An 18,310-nucleotide genomic window follows, 5' to 3' on the forward strand; every position below is an offset into this window, starting at 1 on the left:
TCTTTCTTGAAACGTCTTCGGCTCCGCGCTGTCACTTCGCTTCCACCGCATTGCACTTGCACGCCAGAACATGGGTGGGGTCGAGCCGTCTTCATCGTCTTCTTCCGATTTTTTCTTCTGTGTCGCCGTAGATTCACTTTGGTCTTCGTCACCGAAGCGTCAGCGCACTTGCTTCTTCGAGTCCAGCACTGCGACGAGGACGCCGAAATTGTCGCGATCTTTGGTTGTCCGGACGCGATTGCGCTTCCCCGCCTGCGTGAACACCCTTGCTGCCGGAGTTCGGAGACTTGATGTCGTCGAAACGTCCGTAAGTCGGTTGACTTCTTCACCATCAGCAGCCTTGGAGTCGTCGAAGCTTGACTCATCGAATGTGACATCGCGAGATGACCACCTGCCCCACCTCGATGTCATAAACTCGATACGCCTTGGAACGCTCCTCGTAACCCATGAAAATTCCTTCACGCGCTTTCGGGTCCCACTTGAGTCGCTTCTCCTTCGGCGTCAAAACGTAGGCCTGTACGCGCGAAGATCACGCATTGCTATTTTCCCTTGTTGGCACCCACGACACTGGTTTGACTTCTTCGACGATGTCGGCATTTTCGCACCCGTCACCATGCCACTGAGACCATCTTCCGAAGAACGTCATTCGGCGCGTGACCCAAACGCGCATGAAGATCCACCGCGTTGACCGACGCCTTGGACACCGAATTCGCAGCGCAGCTTGGGACTCGGAGCCAGTAGAGCCGTCGATCAGGTCCGCGGAAGCCACGATTTTCTTCGACTTCTTCTGTGCGATGCATTTCAGCACCATCAAACACCACCTTGAACAGTCCGCTTCTGATCTGCGGCACCGAAAGCAGGTTCTTGTTCATGCTTGACGTAAAGTGCATCTTGAATGCGGATGTCGCGCCCTTGCCGTTGGCAAAGTGACCCGCTGCATGACCGTCCCGACTCCCATGATCTTGGCCGTGTTGCCGTTGGCGACCGTGAGTTCACCTTCGTCGACACCTTGATGTCGACAAACTTGGCGTCGTTGCAGATGTGGTGCGTGGCACCACCGTCGATCGCCCATGAGCCTTGAAACTTGTTGGTCCTGGACTCCCACTCCCATAGAGACGCGAACGCGACGCAGTCGTCATCGCTGTCGTCACGCCATGGACGTTGTTCGCACGACAGACCGGCAGTCGTGCACCTCGATTCTCTTCCTTCTGCTTGGTCCAGCACTTTTCCATGACGTGCCCCGATTTTCCGCAGTACGTGCAGTGGCGACTTTCACGCTCGGCATTGAAGGCCCTCGCAGCGTCTTCAATCTTCACCTGAGCCGTCTTCTCGCCCGCCGCTTGATGTGCTCATTCGTGAGCACCTTGATCACATCTTGAGTGCGCAGCTCTGCGTTGCTCATCTCCAGTTGAGAACGACGTTCTCGAAACTCTGGGCAGACTCCTGAGCAAGCAGATCGCCACGTCTTCATCCTCCATCTGGCGCCGATGTTGCTGAGCTTGGCGCTGATGTTGAGGACTTCATTGCAATGATGAAGCACATTGCCGCCTTCTGCCATCTCCATGCTGAAGAGCTGGCGCTTCAGATGCGTCAGCCTTCTGCGACCCCCTCGTAGAGCGAACGAGTCGCGTCCAGGCACCCACGCTTCCTCGCAGTCGTCGACCACATGATGGTAGTCAGCATCATGTGGAGCAACATCACGAACGCGATGTTGCCTGACTTGACGTAGTCGTCCTGGCCCTCGTGTCCGCGAAGCTTGGTTTCGTCTCGCGGTTCACGACGCTCCACACCGACTTGGTCAGGAACACGCCACGCATGTAGCGGTTCCACGTGGCGAGTTGTCGCCGTTGAACTTGTCGATGGAGATCTTTGGTTCGGACAGAGGACATGGTGCTTGGGCTCATAACCTGAAGAAGGTCGTACTGGGATCTTGCACTGGTTGACTTGGTCGTTGACACCGCCGAGGCTTGGGGCGAGGCGAGGAAGGTCACTCGGGGGGTTGAATCGAAATTCAGAAGTGATTGGATGGAGCTTACACCCTAGGCTAGTGCTAAAGACACGCGGCCGTGCGTCCTATCAACTAGTGCGTCTAATCAACCATCATTCTACACTACTCGTCCAATCAACCTACTCGTCTAATCAACGTGTGGTCGTATTGGACCGGTTCGGTAACCGGTTCGGGTACCTCGGAACTGGTACAGTGTACCAAGGTTCAGTACCCTGCAACACCCTGCAACAGCATCGACTTGAGTTCGGCGCGAATTGCCTTGCGCCACTGGACTTGGTCTGGTCCGTTCACAGCTTCTTGAAACGTCTTCGGCTCCGCGCTGTCACTTGCTTCCACCGCATTGGCACTTGCACGCGCAGGGTCGAGTCTTCATCGTCTTCTTCCGATTTTCTTCTTGCGTCGCCATAGATTCACGTTGGTCTTCGTCAACCGAGCGTCCAGGCGCACTTGCTTCGAGTCCAGCACTGCGACGAGGACGCCGAACATTGTCGCGATCTTGTGTCCGGACGCGATTTGCGCTTCCCGCCTGCGTGAACACCCTTGTGCCGGAGTCCTCGGAGACTTGCATGTCGTCGAAAACGTCCGTAAGTCGGTTGACTTCTTCACCATCATCAGCCTTAGCGTCGTGAAGCTTGACTCATCGAATGTGACATCGCGAGAGATGACCACCTGCCCCGCCTCGATGTTCATAAACTCGATACGCCTTGGAACGCTCCTCGTAACCCATGAAAATTCCTTCACGAGCTTTCGGGTCCCACTTGAGTCGCTTCTCCTTCGGCGTCAAAACGTAGGCCTTGCACCCGAAGATCCGCATGTTGACGTTGGGCTTGACTTGTAGACGATCTCGAACGGAGTTTTGTCGGGCGACGGGTGACGGCAGACGATTCTTGATGTAAATCGCCGTCATCGCTGCTTCCGCCCAGAACGTCTTGCTCAACCCAGCGTAGTGCAGCATGCGCGGCCGATGGTCACGATGGCTGGTTGGCGCGTTCAGCCGTCGCGTTGGTTTGGTGCGCATACCGAACCGTGGTGCACTTCGATGCCGTGGTCTTCGTAGTACGCCAAGAGCGAATTGGTCGCGAACTCCTTGGCCGTCATGGCGCACGAACTTCACCGCAGAATTGCTCCACCTTGTGATGAATCGCAAGCAGCCTTCACTCCGACCTGGCTCGCAGACAGAATCCCGACAGCGCCGCTGGCTTCGTCCGTGATAGCACAGGTAGCGGCTGCCACCCAGCGACTCTTCCTCCATGGGCCCGCAGATGTCGAAGTGGAGGAACTCGAACGGCTTGTACTTGCGCTTTGTCGCGTTTGGGAAGGGCTTTTGCACCATTTTCCTTGTTGGCACCCACGACATTGGCTTTGACTTCTTCGACGATGTCGGCATTTTCGCACCCGTCACCATGCCACTTGAGACCATCTTCCGAAGAACGTCATTCGGCGCGTGACCCAAACGCGCATGAAGATCCACGCGTTGACCGACGCCTTGGACACCGAATTCGCAGCGCAGCTTGGGACTCGAGCCAGTAGAGGCCGTCGATCAGGTCCGCGGAGCCACGATTTTCTTCGACTTCTTCTGTGCGATGTGCATTTCAGCACCAGCAAACACCACCTTGAACAGTCCGCTTCGGTTGATCTGCGGCACCGAAAGTAGGTTCTTGTTCATGCTTTGGCACGTAAGGCATCTTGAATGCGGATGTCGCGCTCCTTGCGTTGGGCAAAGTGACCCGCTGCATGACCGTCCCGACTCCTCGATCTTGGCCGTTGCCGTGGCGACCGTGAGTTCACCTTCGTCGCACACCTTGATGTCGACAAACTTGGCCTTGTCGTTGCAGATGGGTGCGTGGCACCACTGTCGATCGCCCATGAGCCTTGAAACTTGTTGGTCCTGGAGACTCCACACTCCATAGAGACCGCGAACGCGACGCAGCGTCATCGCTGTCGTCCGCCACTGGACGTTGTTCGCACCGCGACCAGACCGGCCGTCGTGCACCTCGATTCTCCTCCTTCTGCTTGGTCCAGCACTTTCCACGACGTGCCCCGATTTTCCGCAGTACGTGCAGTGGCGACTTTCACGCTCGGCATTGAAGGCCCTCGCAGCGTCTTCAATCTTCACCTGAGCCGTCTTCTCGCCCTGCCGCTTGATGTGCTCATTCGTGAGCACCTTGATCACATCTTGAGGCGCAGCTCTGCGTTGCTCATCTCCAAGTGAGAACGACGTTCGAAACTCTTGGGCAGACTCCTGAGCAGCAGATCTGCCAGTCTTCATCCTCCATCTTGGTGCCGATGTTGCTGAGCTTGGCGCTGATGTTGAGGACTTCATTGCAATGATGAAGCACATTGCCGCCTTCTGCCATCTCCATGCTGAAGAGCTGGCGCTTCAGGTAGATGCGTCCAGCCTCTGCGACTCGTAGAGCGAACGCAGTCGCGTCCAGGCCACCCACGCTTCCTCGCAGTCGTCGACCACATGATGGTAGTCAGATCCATGTGGAGCAACATCAGGCCGAACGCGATGTTGCCCGACTGACGTAGTCGTCCTTGGCCCTCGTGTCCGCGAAGCTTGTTTCGTCTCGCGGTTCACGACGCCCACACCGACTTGGTCAGGAACACGCCACGCATGTAGCGGTTCCACGTGGCGAGTTGTCGCCGTGAACTTGTCGATGGAGATCTTGTCTTGGACAGAGGACATGGTGCTTGGGCTCATAACCTGAAGAAGGTCGTACTGGGTCTTGCACTTGGAGACTTGGTCGTGACACCGCCGAGGCTTGGGGCGAGGCGAGGAAGGTCACTTGGGGTTGAATCGAAATTCAGAAGTGATTGGATTGTTGGAGCTCATTCCTAGGCTAGTGCTAAAGACACGCGGCCGTGCGTCCCATCAACTAGTGCGTCTAATCAACCATCATTCTACACTACTCGTCCAATCAACCTACTCGTCTAATCAACGTGTGGTCGTATTGGGCCGGTTCGGTTAACCGGTTCGGGTACCTCGGAACTGGTACAATGTACCAAGGTTCAGTACCCTGCAACAGCGTACGTCGTGGATTCAGTGGGAGAGATGCCGACTACGTTCAAGTCGGCGATGGAATCCAGCGACGCAGCCAAGTGGAAGGAAGCATGCGACTCGGAGTAATGACCTGCTGCTCAAGAACAAGACGGGAAGTGGTGCCACTGCCGAAGGGACGCAGCCATCGGCAACAGATGGTGTTTCGCGGAAGGAGAAACTCAGGCTGGAGAGGTCGAACGGTTCAAGGCGCTCTGGTGGCCAAGGGTCTTCGCAGAAGTACGATCGACTACGACGAGACCTTCGCTCCAGTAGCCAAGTTCACGTCAACGGCCGTGCTGAGTTTGGCCGCCAAGTATGGTCTCTGCCGCATCAGATGGATGTGAAGACGGCATTCTGAATGGCGGCTTCTGACAGAGATCTTGCATGGTGCAACCGGACGGCTACTGTCGACGAAGACCACCCGGACTACGTGTGCAAGCTGAAGCAGCTCATTGTACCGGTTGAAGCAGTCGCCGCGCATGTGGAACAAGACCATCGACGAGTTCATGCTGAAGCTGTTCGTCTCCGTGGAAGCACCTGTCGCTCTCGAACGTCACAGGCCCGACGTCCTTGGTGAATCTGCCGACGGAGAACAGGTTGCGCGACAACTTGGGAATGTGCCACACATTCGTGAGCACACCCTTCTTGACGCCGCGCGGGGTCTGCATCTTCATCACGATGTCGCCTCTCCCGATCGCGTTTGGCACCACACCGTCGTCCGCGAGATGCACGTCCACCGGCGGATCTTCAGTTCCCGGCGAACTTCTTGAACCGGTCATGCTGCGTCGCACCCGAGTCGACCAGCCACCTTTGCTCGACTTGGTGGTGTTGCCCCACCACCAACCGAGAAGAGGAAGTCGCCACTCTGCGCGACGTTCGCTCGCTGCGGCCTCTGCCGCCTGCGTTCGCGGGATTCGCACAGGACACTTGGCGATCCAATGTCCTTGTTCCCCACAGTAGTGGCAGGCGCTGGCCTTGTTGGCGGTCGCCTACCGTCCCTGCGCTTGCCGTTGTCGCTTGTCGCGAACGCTGGTCTTGACTGTGCGCGGCTCCGTCGACGCGCTACCTTGCTCCTTGCGCTTCATGTCCTCATGCAGCAGCGCCGAGCCGTCACGAGTTCCCACGACAGCGAGTCGGCTCTCGACTCCAACGCCGTGATGAGGAACTGGCATGACCCACCGGAGACTCCCAAGAAGCGTGATCACCGTCATCTCGCTGACCGGAGCGCCCACTGCATCGAGCTGTCTGCCAGAGTTCGATTCGTTGATGTGCTCCAGCACATCATCACCTTCCGCCATCATCGTCGTGAAGAAACGTCGACGAAGGAAGAGCTTGTTGCAGGGTACTGAACCTTGGTACACTGTACCAGTTCCGAGGTACCCGAACCGGTTAACCGAACCGGTCCAATACGACCACACGTTGATTAGACGAGTAGGTTGATTGGACGAGTAGTGTAGAATGATGGTTGATTAGACGCACTAGTTGATAGGACGCACGGCCGCGTGTCTTTAGCACTAGCCTAGGGTGTAAGCTCCAACAATCCAATCACTTCTGAATTTCGATTCAACCCCCGACCTTCCTCGCCTCGCCCCAAGCCTCGGCGGTGTCAACGACCAAGTCAACCAGTGCAAGATCCCAGTACGACCTTCTTCAGGTTATGAGCCCAAGCACCATGTCCTCTGTCCAAGACACCAAGATCTCCATCGACAAGTTCAACGGCGACAACTACGCCACGTGGAACCGCTACATGCGTGGCGTGTTCCTGACCAAGTCGGTGTGGAGCGTCGTGAACCGCGAGACGAAACCAAGCTTCGCGGACACGAGGGCCAAGGACGACTACGTCAAGTCGAGCAACATCGCGTTCGGCCTGATGTTGCTCCACATGGATGCTGACTACCATCATGTGGTCGACGACTGCGAGGAAGCGTGGGTGGCCTGGACGCGACTGCGTTCGCTCTACGGGGGTCGCAGAAGGCTGGACGCATCTACCTGAAGCGCCAGCTCTTCAGCATGGAGATGGCAGAAGGCGGCAATGTGCTTCATCATTGCAATGAAGTCCTCAACATCAGCGCCAAGCTCAGCAACATCGGCGCCAAGATGGAGGATGAAGACGTGGCGATCTGCTTGCTCAGGAGTCTGCCCAAGAGTTTCGAGAACGTCGTTCTCAACTTGGAGATGAGCAACGCAGAGCTGCGCACTCAAGATGTGATCAAGGTGCTCACGAATGAGCACATCAAGCGGCAGGGCGAGAAGACGGCTCAGGTGAAGATTGAAGACGCTGCGAGGGCCTTCAATGCCGAGCGTGAAAGTCGCCACTGCACGTACTGCGGAAAATCGGGGCACGTCGTGGAAAAGTGCTGGACCAAGCAGAAGGAAGAGAATCGAGGTGCACGACGTGGCCGGTCTGGTCGCGGTGCGAACAACGTCCAGTGGCGTGACGACAGCGATGACGACTGCGTCGCGTTCGCGGTCTCTATGGAGTGTGGAGTCTCCAGGACCAACAAGTTTCAAGGCTCATGGGCGATCGACAGTGGTGCCACGCACCACATCTGCAACGACAAGGCCAAGTTTGTCGACATCAAGGTGTGCGACGAAGGTGAACTCACGGTCGCCAACGGCAACACGGCCAAGATCATGGGAGTCGGGACGGTCATGCAGCGGGTCACTTTGCCCAACGGCAAGGAGCGCGACATCCGCATTCAAGATGCACTTTACGTGCCAAGCATGAACAAGAACCTGCTTTCGGTGCCGCAGATCAACCGAAGCGGACTGTTCAAGGTGGTGTTTGATGGTGCTGAAATGCACATCGCACAGAAGAAGTCGAAGAAAATCGTGGCTTCCGCGGACCTGATCGACGGTCTCTACTGGCTCCGAGTCCCAAGCTGCGCTGCGAATTCGGTGTCCAAGGCGTCGGTCAACGCGGTGGATCTTCATGCGCGTTTGGGTCACGCGCCGAATGACGTTCTTCGGAAGATGGTCTCGCGGCATGGTGACGGGTGCGAAAATGCCGACATCGTCGAAGAAGTCAAGCCAATGTCGTGGGTGCCAACAAGGGAAAATGGTGCAAAAGCCCTTCCCAAGCAACCCGAACAAGCGCAAGTACAAGCCGTTCGAGTTCCTCCACTTCGACATCTGCGGGCCCATGGAGGAAGAGTCGCTGGGTGGCAGCCGCTACCTGCTGCTCATCACGGACGAAGCCAGCGGCTGCATGTCGGGATTCTGTCTGCGAGCCAGGTCGGAGAGTGAAGGCTGCTTGCGCCGATTCATCACCAAGGTGGAGAAGCAATTCGATGCCAGGGTGAAGTTCGTGCGCCATGACGGAGCCAAGGAGTTCGCGACCACCCGCTCTTGGCGTACTACGAAGACCACGGCATCGAAGTGCAGCCCACGGTTCGGTATGCGCACCAAACCAACGCGACGGCTGAACGCGCCAACCGAACCATCGTGACCATCGGCCGCAGCATGCTTCACTACGCCGGGTTGGACAAGACGTTCTGGGCGGAAGCAGCGATGACGGCGATCTACATCAAGAATCGTCTGCCGTCACCCAAGTCGCCCGACAAAACTCCGTTCGAGATCGTCTACAAGTCCAAGCCCAACGTCAAGCACATGCGGATCTTCGGGTGCAAGGCCTACGTTTTGACGCCGAAGGAGAAGCGACTCAAGTGGGACCCGAAAGCTCGTGAAGGAATTTTCATGGGTTACGAGGAGCGTTCCAAGGCGTATCAAAAGGAAGGTCGTTTGAGCACTAGATGTCAGAATGCAAAGTGATTGATTTAGGTCCTTAGTTCGCGAACTGCCTGCTACCTCTAAGCCTACTGGATATTCCTGCTGGATACACTCTACTGGATTCCTAACTGGATAGAAGGTCCTTCAGCCAATCAGCGAGTGCCACGTAGATGCCCATCCTGTACCCACAATCTTGTACCCACGCGTCCCATCATCAGCGTCCCGTAATCCTCGTCCCATCATCACACGAATGATGGCGGCACCACTGAGTGAAGGTCACACCGGTACCTTACTGGTACACCGCAGCTGGTCGAGGCGATCCCTTGACAACATTCCCACGCGACTCGACGTCGGCTGCACCTTGGATCCCCAGCTTGTGTCGCAGAACTTCGAACTGCACAGAAGTGATCGCCTTCGTCATGATGTCGGCCAGCATGTCCTTCGTCGAGCAGTACTCCAACACCACCTGACCGTCTTCCACCTTCTCACGCACGAAGTGGTAGCGAATGTCGATGTGCTTGGTGCGCTTGTGGAACTCCGGGTTCTTGGCCAACGCGATGGAGCCTTGGTTGTCCTCGTAGATCTTGATTGCTTCATCGCTTGCCATTTCGCCGAGCTCGCGCAGAAACACCTTGAGCCACACCGCCTCCTGCGTCGCCTCTGACAGCGCCATGTACTCCGCCTCTGTAGATGACAGCGCCACCGTCCGCTGCTTCTTGCTCCTCCAGCTGATGCACCCGCCGTTCATCATGAACGCGTAGCCGCTTGTACTTCTTCTCGATTCGATGTCACCAGCCCAGTCTGCGTCCGAGTAGCCACACACAACTCCGCAGCCGTCACCCTTCGAGAACTCGATGCCATGCGTGGGCGTGGCTTGCAGATACCGGAGCACACGCTTGAGGGCTTGCCAGTGTGTGGGACACGGGTCGGCGGCGAACTGACTCAGCACGCCTACTGCAGCAGCCAGGTCCGGACGCGTCGCCACCATCAGGTACATCAACGCGCCGACAGCACTCCGATACGGCACGTTCTTCATCGTGTCTTCATGCTTGCAGCCACCCTCGCACATGTTCTTGGTCAACTTAAGTCCTGGATCCTGCGGCGTCTTCACGGGTTTGCTGTCCTGCATGCCGAACTTGCTCAGGATCGACTTGAGAAACTTGGTCTGCCGCATCGTCACCTTGCCGGACTCCAAGTCGTTCTTGATCTCCATGCCGAGGAAGTACGTAAGCTCGCCGAGGTCTGTCATTTCGAACCGTTTGCTGAGTGCGCGCTTGGTCGACTCCATCAGCTCGTCGTCGTTGCTGGCCAGGATCAGGTCGTCCACGTAGATGACCACGAAGATCATGCTGTGTCCGTCGCGTTTCACGTAGACGCAATGGTCGGACTCGCACTTGGTGAACCCCAGCTTCAGCATGAACTCGTCGATGGTCTTGTTCCACATGCGCGGCGACTGCTTCAACCCGTACAATGACTGCTTCAGCTTGCACACGTAGTCCGGGTGGTCTTCATCGACGTAGCCGTCCGGTTGCACCATGTAGATCTCTTCGTCCAAGCCGCCATTCAGGAACGCCGTCTTCACATCCATCTGATGCAGCTTGAGACCATACTTGGCGGCCAAACTCAGCACGGCCCGGATCGACGTGAACTTGGCCACTGGAGCGAAGGTCTCGTCGTAGTCGATGCCGTACTTCTGCGAGAACCCCTTGGCCACCAGACGCGCCTTGAACCGTTCGACCTCTCCAGCCTGGTTCTCCTTCACGCGAAACACCCATCTGTTGCCGATGGCCTTGCGTCCCTTCGGCAGTGGCACCACTTCCCACGTCTTGTTCTTGAGCAGCGAGTCGTACTCCGAGTCGCATGCTTCCTTCCACTTGGCTGCGTCGCTGGATTCCATCGCCGACTTGAACGTAGTCGGCATCTCTCCCACTGAATCCACGACGTACGCAGCCTCAAAATCTTGACTCTCTTGGGCCGCCGCAGACATCTCATCCAGCGTCGAACGTCCATTCTGCGGCGCATATCGCTTGGCCCTCGGCACCTCCACGGCTTCTTCTAGTGACTGCGTCCGCGGGTGTCGCTTGCTGCCGGGTTCGAAGTCTTCATCCCGCGCAGCCTCATCCTCACTGCCGTCCTCATCCGATTCGGACGGAGTCTCTTCATCCGTGGCATCTTCATCGTCTTCATCTGGAAGACCAATCACCACCTCCTTCGTAGCATATTTGCGTCTCCCACCGTCGAAGACGTCTTCCATGAACTGCGCGTCGCGGCTCACCAACACGCGACCGCTCTCGATCTCTTCAAACCGATACGCTTTCTCGTGCTCCGAGTACCCCAGGAACCGGCAACGCACCGACCGGGCGTCAAACTTGGACCGCTTCGCCTTCGGGACCAGCACGTACGCGTGGCAACCAAACACCTTGAGGTTCGCCAGCAGTGGCTTCTTTCCCGTCCAAACTTGGTGCGGCGACTTGTCGTGGCTAATGGCGCGTGTCGGACACCGGTTCCGGAGGAACGTGGCTGTCACCACCGCTTCACCCCAGTAACCCTTCGACAACCCGGCATGCTCCAACATGCAGCGCGCACACTCCACCAACGTCCGGTTCATCCGTTCCGCCACGCCGTTCAGCTGTGGCGTGTACGGCGGCGTGAACTTCTGCACGATACCACGGTCGCTGCAGAACTTGGCCATCTCGCGCGAAGTGTACTCGCCACCGTTGTCGCTCCGGAGCGTTTTCACACGCTTGCCGGTCTGCGTTTCAGCCAACGCAACGAACTCAGCGAACTTGGCGGCCACCTCCGACTTGTTCCGCATCAAGTACACCACACAGAAGTGCGACTTGTCGTCGATGAACGTGACGAAGTAGCGCTTGCCACCAAACGTAGACGTCTGCATGGGGCCGCACACATCGCTGTGAACCACTTCCAGCACTTGCTTCGCACGGTTTGGAGACGACTTCATGTAGCTCACTCGCGTTTGCTTGCCGAGTGAGCATCCGTCGCACAGCTCCCACTGCTTCACCGACGTCATGTCGATGCCAGAGCCGTAGCCCTTCTTGACGATGGCGTCTAGACCGCCATGGCCAATGTGACCAAGTCGAAGGTGCCAGAGGTACGACGTGGTGTCCCCTTTGCGATCCTTCGAGCTTGCCACATTGGCCTCGTCAGGCATCACCGGTGTCATGCTCAGCTTGAACAGCCCTTTGCCTTCGCGAGCGCCGAGCTTCCACTTGAGACCCTTCGTCTCCGTGAAGCACCCGTCGCTCTCGAACGTCACAGGCCCGACGTCCTTGGTGAATCTGCCGACGGAGAACAGGTTGCGCGACAACTTGGGAATGTGCCACACATTCGTGAGCACACCCTTCTTGACGCCGCGCGGGGTCTGCATCTTCATCACGATGTCGCCTCTCCCGATCGCTTGCACCACACCGTCGTCCGCGAGATGCACGTCCACCGGCGAGATCTTCTTGTAGTTCCTCATGAACTTCTTGGAACTGGTCATGTGCTGCGTCGCACCCGAGTCGACCAGCCACACCTCATTCGACTTGGTGGTGTTGCTCCCACCACCAACCGAGAAGAGGAAGTCGCCAGAGTCGTCCTCACTCTGCGCGACGTTCGCTCGCTGCGGCCTCTGCCGCTCCGCGTTCTCGCGGATTCGCACAGGACACTTGGCGATCCAATGTCCTTGCTCCCCACAGTAGTGGCAGGCGCTGGCCTTGTTGGCGGTCGCCTGCCGTCCCTGCGCTTGCCGTTGTCGCTTGTCATGAACGCTTGGCCTTGACCGTGCGCGGCTCCGTCGACGCCGCCACCTTGCTCCTTGCGCTTCATGTCCTCATGCAGCAGCCGAGCCGTCACGAGTTCCCACGACAGCGAGTCGGCTCTCGACTCCAACGCCGTGATGAGGAACTGGTACGACTCGCTGAGACTCCCAAGAAGCGTGATCACCAAGTCATCCTCGCTGACCGGAGCGCCCACTGCGTCGAGCTGCTCCGCCAGAGTCTTGATCTTGTTGATGTGCTCCAGCACATCATCACCTTCCGCCATCATCGTCGTGAAGAAACGTCGACGAAGGAAGAGCTTGTTGGCCAAACTCTTCTTCTCGAAGTGTCCTTCCAGTTTTGACCATGCATCGTACGCATCCTTGGCCGACCGGACCAGCGGCAGCTGCGAATCTTCCATCGCGAGACAGATGATCGCCAGCGCCTTGCGAGACTTCCTCTTGAACGTCGTTTGGTCCAGCGTAGTGGCGCAGTGCTCCAGCTTGATCTCTCCACTTGTCACTTCCCACAGGTCTCGTTCCTCGAGCACCATCGCCATCTTGAACTTCCACGTGTGGAAGTTGGTTCCGTCGAACTTGTTGATGCGAGAGGTCGTGGTCGAGGCGGCGTCCATGGCGAAAGCGTAGTCGGAGTCTTCAGCAGGGAAAACGGGGCTTGGGCTCATAACCAAAAGGAAGGTCGTTTGAGCACTAGATGTCAGAATGCAAAGTGATTGATTTAGGTCCTTAGTTCGCGAAGCTTGCTACCTCTAAGCCTACTGGATATTCCTGCTGGATACACTCTACTGGATTCCTAACTGGATAGAAGGTCCTTCAGCCAATCAGCGAGTGCCACGTAGATGCCCATCCTGTACCCACAATCTTGTACCCACGCGTCCCATCATCAGCGTCCCGTAATCTTCGTCCCATCATCACACGAATGATGGCGGCACCACTGAGTGAAGGTCACACTGGTACCTTACTGGTACACCGCAGTTGGTCGAGGCGATCCCTTGACAACAGTATCGAGTTTATGACATCGAGGCGGGGCAGGTGGTCATCTCTCGCGATGTCACATTCGATGAGTCAAGCTTCGACGACTCCAAGGCTGCTGATGGTGAAGAAGTCAACCGACTTACGGACGTTTTCGACGACATGCAAGTCTCCGACGACTCCGGCACAAGGGTGTTCACGCAGGCTGGGAAGCGCAAATCGCGTCCAGACAACCAAGATCGCGACAATGTTCGGCGTCCTCGTCGCAGTGCTGGACTTGAAGAAGCAAGTGCGCCTGGACGCTCGGAAGATGAAGACCAACGTGAATCTACGGCGGCGCAAGAAGAAAAATCGGAAGAAGACGATGAAGACGGCTCGACCCCACCCATGTTCTGGCGTGCAAGTGCGAATGCTGTGGAAGCAAGTGACAGCGCGGAGCCGAAGACGTTTCAAGAAGCTGTGAACGGACCAGACCAAGTCCAGTGGCGCAAGGCAATTCGCGCCGAACTCAAGTCAATGCGGCTGCGAGGTGTTTTCCGCGCCGCCAAACTGCCCAACAACCAGCGCGCAGTCGGTACCAAGTGGGTGTTCAAGATCAAGCGCAACGCGGACGGATCGATCGAGAAGTTCAAGGCTCGGCTCGTCGCGAAAGGCTTCGTGCAGAAGTATGGCATCGACTACACCGAGACGTTTTCGCCCGTGGTCAAGTACGTCACGCTGCGAATGATCATTGCGGTTGCCAAGTACTTCGGATGGCCGATGGACCAGCTCGACGTGGTGACTGCGTTCCTATACGGCTTGATGAAGGAGAAGGTGTTCTGTAGCGTGCCTGAAGGCGTGGAACTGGACGACGGTTTCGACTGCGTGGAACTGCTCAAGGCGATTTACGGGCTCAAGCAAGCTTCGCGTGTTTGGAACGAGACCTTCGACGAGTATGTGCGCTCCATCGGTTTTCGCGTCTCAAGCTACGACCCCTGCCTCTACATCAAGGTCGTCGACGGCGAATGCGTTCTGCTGCTGGTCTACGTGGACGACGTCTTGGTGACTGGAAGCTCGGCGGAAATGATCGCGGAAGTCAAGCGCCAACTCAAGTCGCGGTTCGAGATGACCGACAGTGGCAAGTGCTCCTTCATCCTCGGGATCGAGGTGGTCGACAACGCGGATGGCAGTGTTACGCTCAGCCAAGCTCGCTACATCAACGACATCCTGGAGCGCTTCGGCATGCAAGACTGCAAACCCGCTGCAAGTCCAGTCGACATCAGCATGAAGCTAGTTTCAAGCGACGCCATGACCAAGTTGGACGCGCCATTTCGCGAGGCTGTCGGTGCACTCATGCACTTGATGACATCGACTCGCCCGGACATTGCGTTCGCAGTTGGCTACGTGTCACGCTTCATGGAGAACCCGCAAGTCGAGCACTGGATTGCGGTCAAGCGCATCTTCCGCTACCTTCAAGGGACCAAGTCGCATGGAATCCGCTTTTCGCCGGGTAAGGACATCGACTTTCAAGGTTACTCGGATGCCGACTGGGCTGGTGATCTTAGTGATCGCAAGTCTACGTCGGGCTACCTGTTCCAAGTCGCCGGCGGACCGATCTCGTGGGGTTCCAAGAAGCAGTCAAGTGTGTCGCTCTCGACAAGCGAGGCCGAGTACATCGCACTGAGTTTGGCGATTCAAGAAGGCAAGTGGGTGCACAAGCTGCTGTGCGAGATCCTGGTTGCTGCAGGCGGAGTCACGCCCGAGTTGAAGATTTTCGAAGACAACCAGTCGTGCATCAAGATGACCAAGAACCCCGTCAACCATGGCCGCGCCAAGCACATCGACATCAAGTACCATCACATCCGCGACGAAGTCAAGCGCGGCGAAGTGATCGTCGAGTACTGCGAGACTGCCACCATGCTGGCCGACATCATGACCAAGGGACTTGCCGGACCACGCCACAAGGACTTGACGGCTGCGCTCGGCGTTCACGCGTGTTCGCATTGAGGGGGCGTGTTGCAGGGTACTGAACCTTGGTACACTGTACCAGTTCCGAGGTACCCGAACCGGTTAACCGAACCGGTCCAATACGACCACACGTTGATTAGACGAGTAGGTTGATTGGACGAGTAGTGTAGAATGATGGTTGATTAGACGCACTAGTTGATAGGACGCACGGCCGCGTGTCTTTAGCACTAGCCTAGGGTGTAAGCTCCAACAATCCAATCACTTCTGAATTTCGATTCAACCCCCCAAGTGACCTTCCTCGCCTCGCCCCAAGCCTCGGCGGTGTCAACGACCGAGTCTGCAAGTGCAAGACCCAACTACGACCTTCTTCAGAGCTTGTTGGCCAAACTCTTCTTCTCGAAGTGTCCTTCCAGTTTTGACCATGCATCGTACGCATCGTTCGCCGACCGGACCAGCGGCAGCTGCGAATCTTCCATCGCGAGACAGATGATCGCCAGCGCCTTGCGAGACTTCCTCTTGAACGTCGTTTGGTCCAGCGTAGTGGCGCAGTGCTCCAGCTTGATCTCTCCACTTGTCACTTCCCACAGGTCTCGTTCCTCGAGCACCATCGCCATCTTGAACTTCCACGTGTGGAAGTTGGTTCCGTCGAACTTGTTGATGCGAGAGGTCGTGGTCGAGGCGGCGTCCATGGCGAAAGCGTAGTCGGAGTCTTCAGCAGGGAAAACGGGGCTTGGGCTCATAACCAAAAGGAAGGTCGTTTGAGCACTAGATGTCAGAATGCAAAGTGATTGATTTAGGTCCTTAGTTCGCGAAGCTTGCTACCTCTAAGCCTACTGGATATTCCTGCTGGATACACTCTACTGGATTCCTAACTGGATAGAAGGTCCTTCAGCCAATCAGCGAGTGCCACGTAGATGCCCATCCTGTACCCACAATCTTGTACCCACGCGTCCCATCATCAGCGTCCCGTAATCTTCGTCCCATCATCACACGAATGATGGCGGCACCACTGAGTGAAGGTCACACCGGTGCCTTACTGGTACACCGCAGTTGGTCGAGGCGATCCCTTGACAACACAGCCGTCGCGTTGGTTTGGTGCGCATACCGAACCGTGGGCTGCACTTCGATGCCGTGGTCTTCGTAGTACGCCAAGAGCGAATTGGTCGCGAACTCCTTGGCTCCGTCATGGCGCACGAACTTCACCCTGGCATCGAATTGCTTCTCCACCTTGGTGATGAATCGGCGCAAGCAGCCTTCGCTCTCCGACCTGGCTCGCAGACAGAATCCCGACATGCAGCCGCTGGCTTCGTCCGTGATGAGCAGCAGGTAGCGGCTGCCACCCAGCGACTCTTCCTCCATGGGCCCGCAAATGTCGAAGTGGAGGAACTCGAACGGCTTGTACTTGCGCTTGTTCGGGTTGCTTGGGAAGGGCTTTTGCACCATTTTCCCTTGTTGGCACCCACGACATTGGCTTGACTTCTTCGACGATGTCGGCATTTTCGCACCCGTCACCATGCCACTTGAGACCATCTTCCGAAGAACGTCATTCGGCGCGTGACCCAAACGCGCATGAAGATCCACCGCGTTGACCGACGCCTTGGACACCGAATTCGCAGCGCAGCTTGGGACTCGGAGCCAGTAGAGACCGTCGATCAGGTCCGCGGAAGCCACGATTTTCTTCGACTTCTTCTGTGCGATGTGCATTTCAGCACCATCAAACACCACCTTGAACAGTCCGCTTCGGTTGATCTGCGGCACCGAAAGCAGGTTCTTGTTCATGCTTGGCACGTAAAGTGCATCTTGAATGCGGATGTCGCGCTCCTTGCCGTTGGGCAAAGTGACCCGCTGCATGACCGTCCCGACTCCCATGATCTTGGCCGTGTTGCCGTTGGCGACCGTGAGTTCACCTTCGTCGCACACCTTGATGTCGACAAACTTGGCCTTGTCGTTGCAGATGTGGTGCGTGGCACCACTGTCGATCGCCCAGGAGCCTTGAAACTTGTTGGTCCTGGAGACTCCACACTCCATAGAGACCGCGAACGCGACGCAGTCGTCATCGCTGTCGTCACGCCACTGGACGTTGTTCGCACCGCGACCAGACCGGCCACGTCGTGCACCTCGATTCTCTTCCTTCTGCTTGGTCCAGCACTTTTCCACGACGTGCCCCGATTTTCCGCAGTACGTGCAGTGGCGACTTTCACGCTCGGCATTGAAGGCCCTCGCAGCGTCTTCAATCTTCACCTGAGCCGTCTTCTCGCCCTGCCGCTTGATGTGCTCATTCGTGAGCACCTTGATCACATCTTGAGTGCGCAGCTCTGCGTTGCTCATCTCCAAGTTGAGAACGACGTTCTCGAAACTCTTGGGCAGACTCCTGAGCAAGCAGATCGCCACGTCTTCATCCTCCATCTTGGCGCCGATGTTGCTGAGCTTGGCGCTGATGTTGAGGACTTCATTGCAATGATGAAGCACATTGCCGCCTTCTGCCATCTCCATGCTGAAGAGCTGGCGCTTCAGGTAGATGCGTCCAGCCTTCTGCGACCCCCCGTAGAGCGAACGCAGTCGCGTCCAGGCCACCCACGCTTCCTCGCAGTCGTCGACCACATGATGGTAGTCAGCATCCATGTGGAGCAACATCAGGCCGAACGCGATGTTGCTCGACTTGACGTAGTCGTCCTTGGCCCTCGTGTCCGCGAAGCTTGGTTTCGTCTCGCGGTTCACGACGCTCCACACCGACTTGGTCAGGAACACGCCACGCATGTAGCGGTTCCACGTGGCGTAGTTGTCGCCGTTGAACTTGTCGATGGAGATCTTGGTGTCTTGGACAGAGGACATG

The 18,310-nt window shown here is 57.0% G+C and overlaps 5 protein-coding genes across 6 annotated transcripts; 2 read left to right on the plus strand and 3 right to left on the minus strand.

Moving 5' to 3' along the window:
• Positions 1-6,723: 6,723 nt before the first annotated feature.
• Positions 6,724-8,822, plus strand: IUM83_19594 (Copia protein; the record flags this gene model as incomplete). The annotated part of the gene is made up of 4 exons (XM_067944650.1): positions 6,724-7,015; positions 7,108-8,040; positions 8,105-8,285; positions 8,375-8,822. 4 exons carry the CDS (start codon positions 6,724-6,726, stop codon positions 8,820-8,822), a joined length of 1,854 nt encoding a protein of 617 aa, XP_067793003.1.
• A 247-nt stretch (positions 8,823-9,069) lies between these two features.
• On the minus strand, positions 9,070-13,172 carry IUM83_19595 (Gag-Pol polyprotein; the record flags this gene model as incomplete). Its single annotated transcript, XM_067944651.1, has 2 exons — positions 9,070-12,524; positions 12,590-13,172. The coding sequence occupies 2 exons, from the start codon at positions 13,170-13,172 to the stop codon at positions 9,070-9,072; spliced, it is 4,038 nt and encodes a 1,345-aa protein (XP_067792985.1).
• Positions 13,173-13,692: 520 nt separating this feature from the next.
• On the plus strand, positions 13,693-15,516 carry IUM83_19596 (Integrase catalytic core protein; the record flags this gene model as incomplete). The annotated part of the gene is made up of 2 exons (XM_067944652.1): positions 13,693-14,237; positions 14,355-15,516. The coding sequence occupies 2 exons, from the start codon at positions 13,693-13,695 to the stop codon at positions 15,514-15,516; spliced, it is 1,707 nt and encodes a 568-aa protein (XP_067793001.1).
• A 329-nt stretch (positions 15,517-15,845) lies between these two features.
• On the minus strand, positions 15,846-16,166 carry IUM83_19597 (copia proteinlike; the record flags this gene model as incomplete). The annotated part of the gene is made up of 1 exon (XM_067944653.1): positions 15,846-16,166. One exon carries the CDS (start codon positions 16,164-16,166, stop codon positions 15,846-15,848), a length of 321 nt encoding a protein of 106 aa, XP_067793002.1.
• A 179-nt stretch (positions 16,167-16,345) lies between these two features.
• On the minus strand, positions 16,346-18,309 carry IUM83_19598 (the record flags this gene model as incomplete). 2 transcript variants are annotated; one of them, XM_067944655.1, is made up of 2 exons in its annotated part: positions 16,346-16,349; positions 16,625-18,309. In XM_067944655.1, the coding sequence occupies 2 exons, from the start codon at positions 18,307-18,309 to the stop codon at positions 16,346-16,348; spliced, it is 1,689 nt and encodes a 562-aa protein (XP_067792984.1). The 2 variants fall into 2 exon arrangements, with proteins under 2 accessions (XP_067792984.1, XP_067792983.1); XM_067944654.1 differs by having other exon boundaries at positions 16,625-16,920.
• Position 18,310: the final 1 nt, after the last annotated feature.

This window comes from Phytophthora cinnamomi, assembly GCF_018691715.1.
Source record: "Phytophthora cinnamomi strain GKB4 chromosome Unknown Contig31, whole genome shotgun sequence".
In the NCBI taxonomy this organism is placed as follows: domain Eukaryota; phylum Oomycota; class Peronosporomycetes; order Peronosporales; family Peronosporaceae; genus Phytophthora; species Phytophthora cinnamomi.